The sequence below is a fragment of the Pleurodeles waltl genome, chromosome 6, assembly GCF_031143425.1.
Source record: "Pleurodeles waltl isolate 20211129_DDA chromosome 6, aPleWal1.hap1.20221129, whole genome shotgun sequence".
NCBI classification, from domain to species: domain Eukaryota; kingdom Metazoa; phylum Chordata; class Amphibia; order Caudata; family Salamandridae; genus Pleurodeles; species Pleurodeles waltl.
This window is the reverse complement of record NC_090445.1, coordinates 607,757,734-607,770,060: the sequence shown is the minus strand read 5'-3', so window position 1 is coordinate 607,770,060 and position 12,327 is coordinate 607,757,734. Positions and strand designations below refer to the sequence as shown.

The window sequence follows — 12,327 nt, the reverse complement described above, 5'->3', positions numbered from 1 at the left end:
ATGATTCAGCTTGAATGTATGGTTCAGAGATAACAAACAGTGAAAAGTGCGTGCAGGGGAAACCAAGGGTGACATCCATTTAAAAAACATGGCTACTAGGCACAAATTGAGGCCTAGTTAACAAGGGCAATATATCAGTGTGTACATTTATAATCAAGTGCAAATCTACATTCTGCATGTTAATGGCGTACAAAAATATAATTGCACAAAAATCTTTAATGGGGTAGACCATGACCAAACTCAACACTATGGGTATCACAGCTCATTATGTCTCTCATCTATTTGCTCAGTTTATCAAGAAAGACCATGACTGATTTTGAGTTCCTCATCATTGCGTTTCTCTCCCTTACCTGAGCATTTCTCTAAAGTTGCACAGAAGGCTATTGTTACCCAGGTATAGCACCATTTTGATTCTTGTCAAAGCAACCAAGCTGTCATCGCAATCATGTAGCAGATCTCCATGTTGCCTGTCACTGCACCAGGTCTTCTGACAATAACTTCTGCTTTAGATAACCACTTACATAGATAAATGTGCCAGCCTTATTGTTAACTATAAACCTGGCCTCACTCAAGGATATCTCATAACTTGAGTATTGTTTACCCTATAGGTGCCCACTAATGTAGTTTTATTTTACGATTGCATTCTTCTGAGGACAGAAGTTGATGAGCACTGTCTGTACTTGGTCCAAATGTGGATGGCTTTGGGTTTTCTCAAGGTTGATTGCTTGAAGACATGGACACAGTTTATATCATTGTAAACAAAACATGCTGCCACGTCATTTAATACCACACCTACCCTTCGCCAGATGATCAAACCTAGTACCCAAGTTAAAATTGTGTGTTCTTCTTGTGCAGTGACCCCGAAGCCTTGATCAGGGCATGCTACAGCTACCATTAGAAGAGCACTGAGGTACACTAGTTCAGCCTGAAGAGAGGCAAAAAAAGCAACTGCTTGCAGAAATGTCTTACCCTGCCACCAATTGGTTATCTTGTTTCAATTGGAAAATCAAAAACACCAATGATTTTGCCTCTAGTGCCAGTTACACCTGCCCCAGCGCCTGGATACCCTCACAGGTGACAAGTCGCACTTTACAAGTCGACTGAATAATTGGTTATACCTCTGAAGTGTCAGTTCCCTGAACCCAATCTCCATTACTATCTGTAGTACATGGTAGGGAATGTAAAGTAAAGGTTGTGACTTAGAAATACTTAAATTCAGAAACTACTATCTACTTTGACCTGTCTTTTTCAAAAAACGTCCTTCAAGTGCAATGACATTGCCTCTCTCAGTTGTAAATGTCATCCTCTGTACTCCAGACGTGCAGTGATAACAAGTGTACTTCAGCTCATACAGTGTCTTCATACCAATACCCTATTAGCATATGCCTCAACATAATGGAGAGAGAAAAAAAACGATGAGAGAGAAAGGGGAAAGATTGCAAAGGAGAGAACAAGAAACAGAGGAAACATAGAAATGGAGAGAGAGAGAGAGAGAAAACAAAAGAGGGACAGGGACAATGAAAGAGATAGAGCAAGAGACTCTATTGCTCTCACTTAAACTAAGAGGACATGATGCCAAAAGAATTCAGTACTCTTAGTCTAAATAATGAATTTATTAAGGCACTTCCCGACTATCTAAGAAAAGTCATACAAGTATATGAGAATAAGCATATAGCTGAAATGCAGCAGAACATGTGTATATACAAAGATAAATGCATATACTAAGTGGTCAGGACTTAAAAAGACATGTGCAATGCATCACCAGAACATGTAAACATGAGCTAAATAATCAAGATTTAAGATATTTCACCAATTGCCTTGGCATCATCCTCACCAGCGCGACTGGGGAATCCTTGATTCAGTTAGAGAGGAGACCCGATTGGGATTACAAATCTGATTCTGGGCAGGATGTCCGCTCCACAGATGAGCTCCTACCTGAGTGCCTAGTCTCTCAATCTTTTATACCTTAAAACACCTCAAGAACAAGGTTCTAGCAACCCTCTCCCTTCTGTTATGAAATTAAACACTGGCTGTGCCTCATCTGTGTCAAAAACACCCATAGTAGCTGGTCTTGCTCCCAATGTTTACTCTGAGACAGATTTGTACATTCCTCTGGTAAAAAAAAAAAAAAAACTCAGCCTTGTGAACTCTTATCAAGTACGCATCCCACATAATATGTTTCGCCACTGTCTGACTGACTAACACCTGAGCTTCCCTGCAGCTGCAGCAGGGCACAAAATTGAGTCACTCACACAAAACGGAGTCGATGATCAAATGATGGTTAAATCTAAATCACAATACACTCCACCCTTTGGCCTTTGACTCTCATAACAAAATAATGATATTGACTTTTTTAGGTTAAAACACAGATATCAGATTAGGCATGCATTGTTCGCAGCATTGTTATAATACAGTTTACCATAATTATCCCACCTAGAATAGAACAAAGCTGACCACAATCAGGGAGCCTCCTGAAGAACCAGTCCCACCACTCTTTGTCCCCATCTTGTTTCACCCCCTTTACCAATTCATTCAAGGCTCCAATGGGAGGCTGAATAAATTTAGAGTGGTCTGACAAGTTAAAACAACTCATTCCATCAAATTCCGAGCATCCATTATCATGTTTTAAAAGCAAATAGTCAATTGCACTTCTATTCTGCAAAGCAGTTTCTAGTTCCTTGTATATCTAGTAATAATAATTCTGCCAAAGCAATAGATGTGTGATTAATATTTTTGACCATTAAACATGCTAGTTTATTAATAATCCAAGTGTTATAGACAGCTAATCCTGGGACTCCTACCATAGAAAGACCTAAGCTTACATATTCTGATCTAGATAATAACTGAACTCCAGAGTCACAGCCTTCACTTAGTTGAACTGTTTCCCTTGTATTTCGAGAATGTAATGCAGAGCTCAATGGAAACATCATGAGTCCTAGCCACGTGAAAGCACACTACCCTCCTGTTATATTTGCTGGGATATAGGTGTCAGTGACATTACCACAAGCAAATAACCATTTACCAGGTAACTTAACATGCTTGATATGACTAGCAGAAGACACTTTATTCTTGCAGAACATACTATTATTTACATTTTGACACATTCAGTTGTTTCTGTTTTGACACAGAGTGTTTTGCTCTCATGAGGTTGCTTGAGTTTCTCAAAGTCGCATCTGGGCATATTTGCCAATGTTGTTGGCATCACAAGTTAAATTATAACACACATCACCTCCAGTGATATTGTAGGTGATTATTTGAGTTAAGTTAATCTACTTATCATCAGTTGTTTCTTGGCAAAACTGGCAATACTTGTATGGCAAGAAATGAGTTGGTACATCACTTTCCTAAACCACTCCATCCACATTGGTAGCTTTAAATATTTGCAGCAAAACACTAGCAGGAGTTGGAATGGCAACTAGGCAGGTAGAAATGACATTGGTTGTGCTTTTCATATTTATCATGCAAAAATCTGACCTGTTGTAGTGCTTTACTCTTATTTTAGTTTCTAAGCACTAACATAACACAACAGAAATGCACTTCTGAGGTCAAAGAAGACTTTTATTGTTATTTTATTCTTCCCCAACCACAATGTTTATGAATGAATGACGAATTAGTAGCTTTCAAGTCCGCGTTAATCAAACAAAATATATCAGTTTGCAATATACACAGCAGGTTATATTTATAAGATATTGAATGCAAAGCAAAACAAATACTTCACCGTGTAGGAACTATTTACAGCTACATCTTTCTAAGGTCTGCAAGCTGAGACCCCTGTCAGCCGCGAGAAAGAGTGTCATCTACCCACACGGGATGCTGGCAACTGGCGCCAAGCTCCAGCACGAGGTCCGGCAGATTCGAATCTGACTCTCTGCAGCCTGTTACATTCGTTACAAAGGTGTGCCCCCTCCTCTCAGACCTGGGAAACTGAGCAAGCCTTTTGGAGACTGGCCAGGTCTCCAAGACTACTCCTGTTCCCAAGCTCAAGGGAAGAGAAACGACGCCCATGTACTCTCTCTTATCAGGTCTAGTCTACTGTGAGAGCAAAACATCTTGGTTCTCTGGTGCAAAAACACAGCTTGGAAAAATACAGAACTATTCTCAACTGCAATGTCTAACTCCACGTTAAAGGCAATGGGCAGCTAACCTAAATATCAAATGCAATGTCATGTTAAAGGCAATAGGCAGCTAACCTAAATATCAAATGCAATGTCTAGTGTCATGTCAAAGCCAATAGGCATCTAAGCTGAATACAAAATGCAATGTCTTATATCATGTCAAAGCCCATAGGCAGCTGAGCTGAATATAAAATGCAATGTATAATATCATGTCAAAGCCAATAGGCAGCGGAGCTGAATATCATGTCAAAGCCAATAGGCGGCTAAACTGAACAAAACATACCATGTGCTACTGGTGAACATTGAGCAACTAATATGCGCAGTGGTGAAACACAAAGTCATTGGTCAAAACAAACTTTATCAAATGGCAGGACATTCCGCCCTTTGACCAATGAATTTTTGTTTCACATATCTCATATTTCAAACAAAAAAAAAAAAACATCAGTACAAAAAAAACATTATGATCAAAGCAATCCCTGTAAAGCAATAGAAGTGAATTAACACATTGATTTCATAACCTTTCACATCAGATACATCTACATAGAAAAGACTGGGCAATTTTTTTTTTTTCTTCTGAATGAGTCTCTAATTCAACAGTGTTAGCAATTTGATGTGGCATGAGTTCTACTCATGTAAAGATGCACGGTCCACCTGAAAGGTTTTCTGGAAGGTAAGCAAAAGTCAGAGTTCCATACGAGAGGGGAAAAAAAAAAAAAAAAAAAAAAAAAAAAAAAAACACAGCAAACAAGTTGAACTTGAACTGAAGGCGCAGTTTGCGCAAAATGGATCCATGGTGCTGGCACTTTACTCAGCCAGGTTCAGGTTGGGGATTCGGTCCCTTCCCCGACCCCACACGCACACACCGGAAGGGGGACCACACAGCGCACTCAGGGACAGTGGCGAAACGTGGTAGGATCTGCAAAAGAAACAAGTATGACTTTTCTTGCAAATAACATTTTTCATTTAAACTGCACCCTTCCTCTTCCTTTCCCTGTTTTATAATCAGCAGGACGTTTTTGGGGCCCTTTGTTATATTCTCTGCAGGTTCTGGAGGGTCACTTGGGGCATCAGCACTGAGGTTTTTATCTGCTGCGCCACAGCTTCCTTTTTCTTGCACTGTCAGAAGGGCTGGGGCAGACTCCTTCTTTACCAAACCTCCATTCACTGCATTTTCGCCAATTTGGGCCATTCTGTCTCCAATTTGTATGAATAAATCAGATTCTTTTCTAGGTATCAGCATAATTTCGATTTTTCCTTGGTAATTTGCAGCAATCACTTTCCCTAAAACCTGATCAATTTGCCATTTCTGTTCTGGTAACTTTCCTCTCCCCAACTGCTCTGTGACTGCTTGCATGACAGATTGCTTTTGTGCATGCTGCACAGTTTTTATCAAATCTAGGGGAATGTGCATCTCTCTCATCTCTGCCCACCTGTAAGTGGCCTTTTCACATTTCTGCGGCACCCACATAGCCATCCCCACTAAGGCAGAATTCTGGGTGAACACTTCTCTCTCTGAATTTTTCTGATTAACATCTGCAAGGTAATTGAACCAGTTAGGTGCTAAAACATTATCAAAGAACCAAAAATCAGCATAAAAATGACACATCTCACGTAGCTCTTGCTTTAAAATCTGACACACATTATACAACGCTGTTTCTTCTACTGTGCCAGAAAGCAACATTTCAGTCAATGAATCATTAGTAAAACAAACATGCTTTTTATCTTCAGTAGACACGAATTCAAATGGTGCACACAATTTCATTGATAATTCTTTTATCTGTGGTACTCTAGCCCTGTCTTGCAAGTACCAGATCCATTGTATGATTCTAGCTAGGGGCACTATTTTCTTTCCTTGTTCTTGATTTAAATGTACATAAGTATTTCCTTCTTGCACTGCGCAGAAACCTAAAGTCTGCATTATTTCATTTGCCAAATCACAAGCGCGCAGCTGCATATTATTTTTCACAGTGACCATGTACAAAAGTGTTAGGATTTCTCTCAAATGAGGGCTATTCTTTTTCCAAAAATCAAACAAGCTAATGAAACTCGGGGTGTCTTGCTCTAAAATCCTTCGTTTTACTTGTGCATTTTGCAACGGTAACTCGTCGTCCGTGTTATCAGTTAAGGAATGCACTTTGGCTGCCAAAAACCCTGGCTCACACGGAAACTCAGTGCAGCTCGGAGCTGTCTTAACCCCCTCATTACTGGAATGGGACAAGAAAGATTCTTCAAAAACAGCCTTTTTATAACTTTCAGTCGGGCTAATTTGCTCACGTAAATTCCTATTTTCATGTTCCAACTGCCTACATTTCTCCTGCATTTCTCTGTAAGCAGATAAAGGTATCCAGACCTTTCTGTCATCATTACTTCCAAAACACACGTTTTCTACATATATACAACGGGAATTATTTCTCAAAACATTATCAGGCCTTTTAGCTACACATGCATTTTCTTCTGTAATTCCCCAAACAGAAAACAATTCACAGTTTTTCTTAGCACCATCAGGCAGTTCATCAACACATGTATTCTCAGACATGGTCTGCCGTGCTACTGTGATTCTCCAAACAGAAAACAATTTCTGTAATTCTCCAAACAACAAAAAACAATTACACTTTCTAAAGTGTGCACTTAGAAATCTACTAACTCGTCAAACCCCTTCTTAATCACCTCTTAATGACCGACCCCACGACTCCAGGTACCAATTGTAGTGCTTTCCTCTTATTTTAGTTTCTAAGCACTAACATAACACAACAGAAATGCACTTCTGAGGTCAAAGAAGACTTTTATTGTTATTTTATTCTTCCCCAACCACAATGTTTATGAATGAATGACGAATTAGTAGCTTTCAAGTCCGCGTTAATCAAACAAAATATATCAGTTTGCAATATACACAGCAGGTTATATTTATAAGATATTGAATGCAAAGCAAAACAAATACTTCACCGTGTAGGAACTATTTACAGCTACATCTTTCTAAGGTCTGCAAGCTGAGACCCCTGTCAGCCGCGAGAAAGAGTGTCATCTACCCACACGGGATGCTGGCAACTGGCGCCAAGCTCCAGCACGAGGTCCGGCAGATTCGAATCTGACTCTCTGCAGCCTGTTACATTCGTTACAAAGGTGTGCCCCCTCCTCTCAGACCTGGGAAACTGAGCAAGCCTTTTGGAGACTGGCCAGGTCTCCAAGACTACTCCTGTTCCCAAGCTCAAGGGAAGAGAAACGACGCCCATGTACTCTCTCTTATCAGGTCTAGTCTACTGTGAGAGCAAAACATCTTGGTTCTCTGGTGCAAAAACACAGCTTGGAAAAATACAGAACTATTCTCAACTGCAATGTCTAACTCCACGTTAAAGGCAATGGGCAGCTAACCTAAATATCAAATGCAATGTCATGTTAAAGGCAATAGGCAGCTAACCTAAATATCAAATGCAATGTCTAGTGTCATGTCAAAGCCAATAGGCATCTAAGCTGAATACAAAATGCAATGTCTTATATCATGTCAAAGCCCATAGGCAGCTGAGCTGAATATAAAATGCAATGTATAATATCATGTCAAAGCCAATAGGCAGCGGAGCTGAATATCATGTCAAAGCCAATAGGCGGCTAAACTGAACAAAACATACCATGTGCTACTGGTGAACATTGAGCAACTAATATGCGCAGTGGTGAAACACAAAGTCATTGGTCAAAACAAACTTTATCAAATGGCAGGACACCTGTTAAGCACAGTTTGTGACAGTTATGTCCAGACGTTCTCCAATTTATGAAGCAGAGGTGTCGATCGCGGCTGTCGGTCAGTCACTTCAGGATTGGGGTCCCTTGGTCCCTCCCAACCCCACCCGAACACACCCAAACACACTCCACTGACTGCAGTCAGCACAAAGGCACCTAGTAGTATGATCTGGAAAAGAGACACATATGATTATTCTTACAGGTGACATTTATCAGCTGGTACATGTTCCCACTTTTCCTATCCTGGTTTCATGACTAACAGAATGTTGTCTTTTCCTTTCACTATGATTTCTGCTGGTTCAGGGGGACGATTTCCTACACCTTAGCACTGGGATTCTTATCAGCCAAAGCCTCCCTCCCCTTGTACTGTAAGAAGGGCTAGGGCAGTCTCCCTTTGAACTATTGCTCCATACACTGGAATGATCACAATTTGAGCAATTCTGCCTCCAGCTTGTATTATCAAATCAGCATCTCCACTGTTCAATAATATTACCTTGATCTGACCTTGGTAGTCTGCATCAATCACTCCCCCCAAGACCTGAATACCCTTGAGTGCCAGCCCAGATCAAGAAACAATCAATCCAGAATCCTCCGGGGGAATGTGTATCCCGACTCCTGCCTCAATGAGTACGATATCTCTTTGTTTCAGTCTATACATGTTCAAAGCATGCAAATCAAGAATTGCAGCCTCTGATGTCACCTGATGCGGGGCTAAAGCTCCTGTCTTTGTTTCCCAATCTGTAATAGTATTAGTTTCTACACGAGGTTGTACCTATAAGGTTGGGGTCAACATTCGCATCAAAGGGGTCTCAGCATTTGTCATAGGTCTAATGTTCAGTATTTGTATTGCTTCATTAAAATGGCCTCTCCAATTTTTCAAAGACACAGCTGACAATTTTCTCAACTGAGACTTCAACAATCCATTTATTTTCTCATTCAATCCTGCAGCTTGTGGGTAATATGGAACATGATAAATCCACTCTATATTGTGCTGCGAACAGTAATCTTGCACCAACTTACCTTTGAAATGGGATCCGTTATCATTTTGGATCTGGACTAGAACTCCATATTACAACCTCAACAAGTCTAGTGTTTTAATTGTATTAAACTGAGTAGCATATTTACAGGAAAGCACTAACAAATAGCCAGAATAAGTATCCACCACTGTACAGGCATACTGAGAACCTCGACTAAGTGGCATTGGTCTGATGTAATCAATCTGCCATATCTGCCCCAGCAACTCTCCTCTCCCTAACTGACCTCTGATGGTCTCCGAGACAGATCTCTGTTGTGTATGTTGACAAATAGGACACTGCATGATCACAGTTTTAATTACATATAGGGGAATGTGCATCCCTCTAATCTCTGCCCACCTGTTGGTGGCCTTCTTTCCCAGGTGTCCACATTTTTGGTGAGCCCACTTAACCATCCCCACCAAGTCAGAATCCTGTGCCACCACTTCTGCTTCTGAGATTTTGGCTTTTTCATCTGCAAGAGAATGAAACCACTGTTCTAGTGAGTCAGTGGGACAGTGGGTGTCTACATGTTATACAGTGATGGTACTTTGCTGTAACATTTCCCAAATTTCCTGCCACAATTCTTTGCCCCATACCTCCTTCGAATGTATTTGCAAGTTATGTGCATACCACATGGGGAGCCAGGTAGCTTGCCCATTTGCAGTGGACCAAGAATCAGTATAAATGTGACATTTCCCAGGTAATTCTTGTTTTAAGACTTGATATGCAGCATACAACTCTGTGTATTGACTACTCTTCCCTTCTCCATTAGTGGAAAGCAGCTTCTTGGTTGCAACATTATATGACACTGCCTTCCAATGTCTCTTTGTCCCCACATACTTTGCTGAACCATCGGTGAACCATACATGCTTCCTGTTCTCAGGGTACAAAGACCGAAATGGCTCAAACTCCCCCCTCCCACCGTTCACCCCCCAGGAACTCTTATCAAGTCTGCATCCCACATAATATGTTCCAGCTCTGTATCACTCTTGACTTGTGAAGAGAAAAACAAGTTTTGTATGGAAAAAATACATGTGCTGCCCTCAGCTGTAGCAGGGCACCAAATGGAGTCTCTCGCACAAAATAGAGTTGATGGTCAAATGATGGTTAAATCTAAATAGCATAACAGAGACAGAGGGTGAAAGAGATAGAGTGGCAGAGAAAGAGAGAGAGAAGGATAAAGAAGAAAGAGAGAGATATAAAGAGAGAGAATGCATATAGGGCTTGAGAACCAGAACTAATTTGCACAGGCAACCATACCAATCACTAAGACAAAGAAATGAGTTTATATTATAGGAACTGAGGTCTATATGTGAAACTGTGTTTTTATTGCCACTGTGATATTTGTGTACTGCTTATCTGAATCAATGTGTGACGTATCTGTGACTGTGCTATTGTAACAGTATGAGGAACAGAGGGGTCGAGGTGAGTTTAATGCTCTCTTAACCCTAGTATCTGTGTACATAGGTCACCGTGAAACATGTAAAACATTGAACATAAACCAATGAGGTGTCAGGGAAATTGTCATAGGTGACAGATTTTGGTTGCACTCTCTATGTGCCACTGTTCATTATTTTATTTGTGACTGTAACATATCTCCATGATGGGACAATAGGATGGAACCTGTGTTTGTGCCATATTGTGTGACTGAAGGTTTAGGCTTGAAGCAAAAGATCTGCTGCTGCTGTGGGTTTATGCCCAATTGACCTTCTACCCTTCTACAGGCATCTCTGATGAAACAAATGAGGGAGGAGCAGCAGCGGCGGCGACTGGTGGAGGCAAAGCGTAACCGAGAGATCGCACAGCTAAAGAAAGAGCAACGCAGGCAGGAGGTCTGTGACAAGGAGAAGGGTCGGTGAAAGGTTGGGATGGGCAGGGCAAGATGACGAGGTTAGAGTAAAAACACTAGTAGACCACTGAAGTGATACATCTAAACATTTTGGTGAAAAACTATCTTTAGATGATAGCAGTTATCATTCTGATCAGCAAGACTCTGTTAAGGTTTATGAAAGCATTGAGTGTGTCCAGCAGTGAGACGGCCTTCCATAGAGATCCTCACTCTTAAAAAGTTAAACTTGTGGTTCCTGTAAATGTACAGTGAGAGGTGTAAGCACTGGCTAAAGGTTGACTGAATGAAGCATTTTTTACATAAAATTCAAGCATATTTTTTAAAATACATTGAAAATAATTTAAAAAGAATTAAAAGCAAATCTTTTTTTGCTAAAAAAATTTACACAGCTAATTGAAAGCAGAATAACCTAAAATATGCTGCCTGTCCTGCAATGTGTATGGACACAGTCCATAATATTTTTTCTGAATCATTTCATTGCCATGATGCCTACATTAATATTTTCAATTCAGTGGTCAATATGAGAAAGAGTGCCCTGAATTCATTACTGATGAAGAGGTGTATATGAAGTGATATATGATGCCACTTAACCGCCCTCGCCAAAACTGATTTATGTACCTCAGACAGTCCCCTGTTTCTATATTAGTCCCATTAATCAAAGAAACACGATGCCCACTAGCATTGAATGATGATTAGCAGGTGCTGTCAATTTAAAAGCAACGTCTTACTTCAGTCAGAGCAGGACATGCGTGGGAGCCAAAAAGAGAATCTTAGATTTGTAATGCTTCCATGATAGAATACAGAAGTATGATACTTAGATGTGAATCCTGAACTAGATGTCGGAGCAGTAGACTGACAGGTAGCTAACTCACTTGCTGGCATCTGCAGTTTCCTAAACTTGCATGTTTTTCTTCCCTTGTTACAGTTTCAGATCCGTGCTTTGGAGTCCCAAAAGAGGCAGCAGGAAATCATTCTGAGGCGGAAGACCCAGGAGGTAAGTTGATGACAATATGGCTAATGCTCTTAAAACCACTGAGGTGCAAGATGCACAGTGACTGAATCTTTCCATCTTGTCTAAGAACATGTTGAAGGGAAGTTACCAGGGAATAATTGTCATTGGCATTACTTCTAAACTACACCCATATGTTGTTGTTTCTTCCATGTGACCTCGATATTGGCTGTCATCTCTCTGCAGGAGATGTGGACATCCAGACAAATCTTTTTTGTTTGTTGAACTGTTCAAGGACACCAATGCTCTTGAGGCACAACCTAGTGCCCGAGTGTTGTAACGGAGTGGTACCTGTGAAAAGACTAGCTTCGTGGCCTTTCAACAAGACTACCTCTGTGGAAAGAGACATTCACTTCCACAGCCATAATAGGATGATTAGAATAGAAGTCCCTATGACATTTCCTGTACTCATTTATTCTTTGTGTCTTTCCTGGGAGGCATAATCTGTAGTGTTGATACATTTGCTCAGCATTAAAGACCATTTAGTGATTCGTCCATATTGTTTAAGATTTTAATTTTGGGGAAGTCTTTTGAGTTTGCATGCTGATTATGCCATGGCTGTTATCTTGTGACGAAATATGGGCTATTGAGCACAATGTTCAAGCC

At 40.6% G+C, this 12,327-nt stretch overlaps 2 protein-coding genes across 4 annotated transcripts in view; one reads left to right on the top strand and one right to left on the bottom strand.

The window, feature by feature from the left end:
• The window catches only part of KIF21B (kinesin family member 21B), a 357,661-nt gene that overhangs the window by 221,783 nt on the left and 123,551 nt on the right, over positions 1-12,327 (top strand). For all 3 annotated transcript variants that reach the window (XM_069238888.1, XM_069238887.1, XM_069238886.1), the window contains exons 16-17: positions 10,588-10,695; positions 11,638-11,706. In XM_069238888.1, the coding sequence (XP_069094989.1) occupies positions 10,588-10,695; positions 11,638-11,706 (177 nt within the window). The remainder of the gene's footprint in view (positions 1-10,587; positions 10,696-11,637; positions 11,707-12,327) is intronic.
• On the bottom strand, positions 4,834-7,823 carry LOC138300047 (uncharacterized). Its single transcript, XM_069238885.1, has 2 exons — positions 5,546-7,823; positions 4,834-5,031 (listed from the first exon to the last, which is right to left on the bottom strand). The coding sequence occupies exons 1-2, from the start codon at positions 6,649-6,651 to the stop codon at positions 4,920-4,922; spliced, it is 1,218 nt and encodes a 405-aa protein (XP_069094986.1). The 5' UTR covers positions 6,652-7,823; the 3' UTR covers positions 4,834-4,919.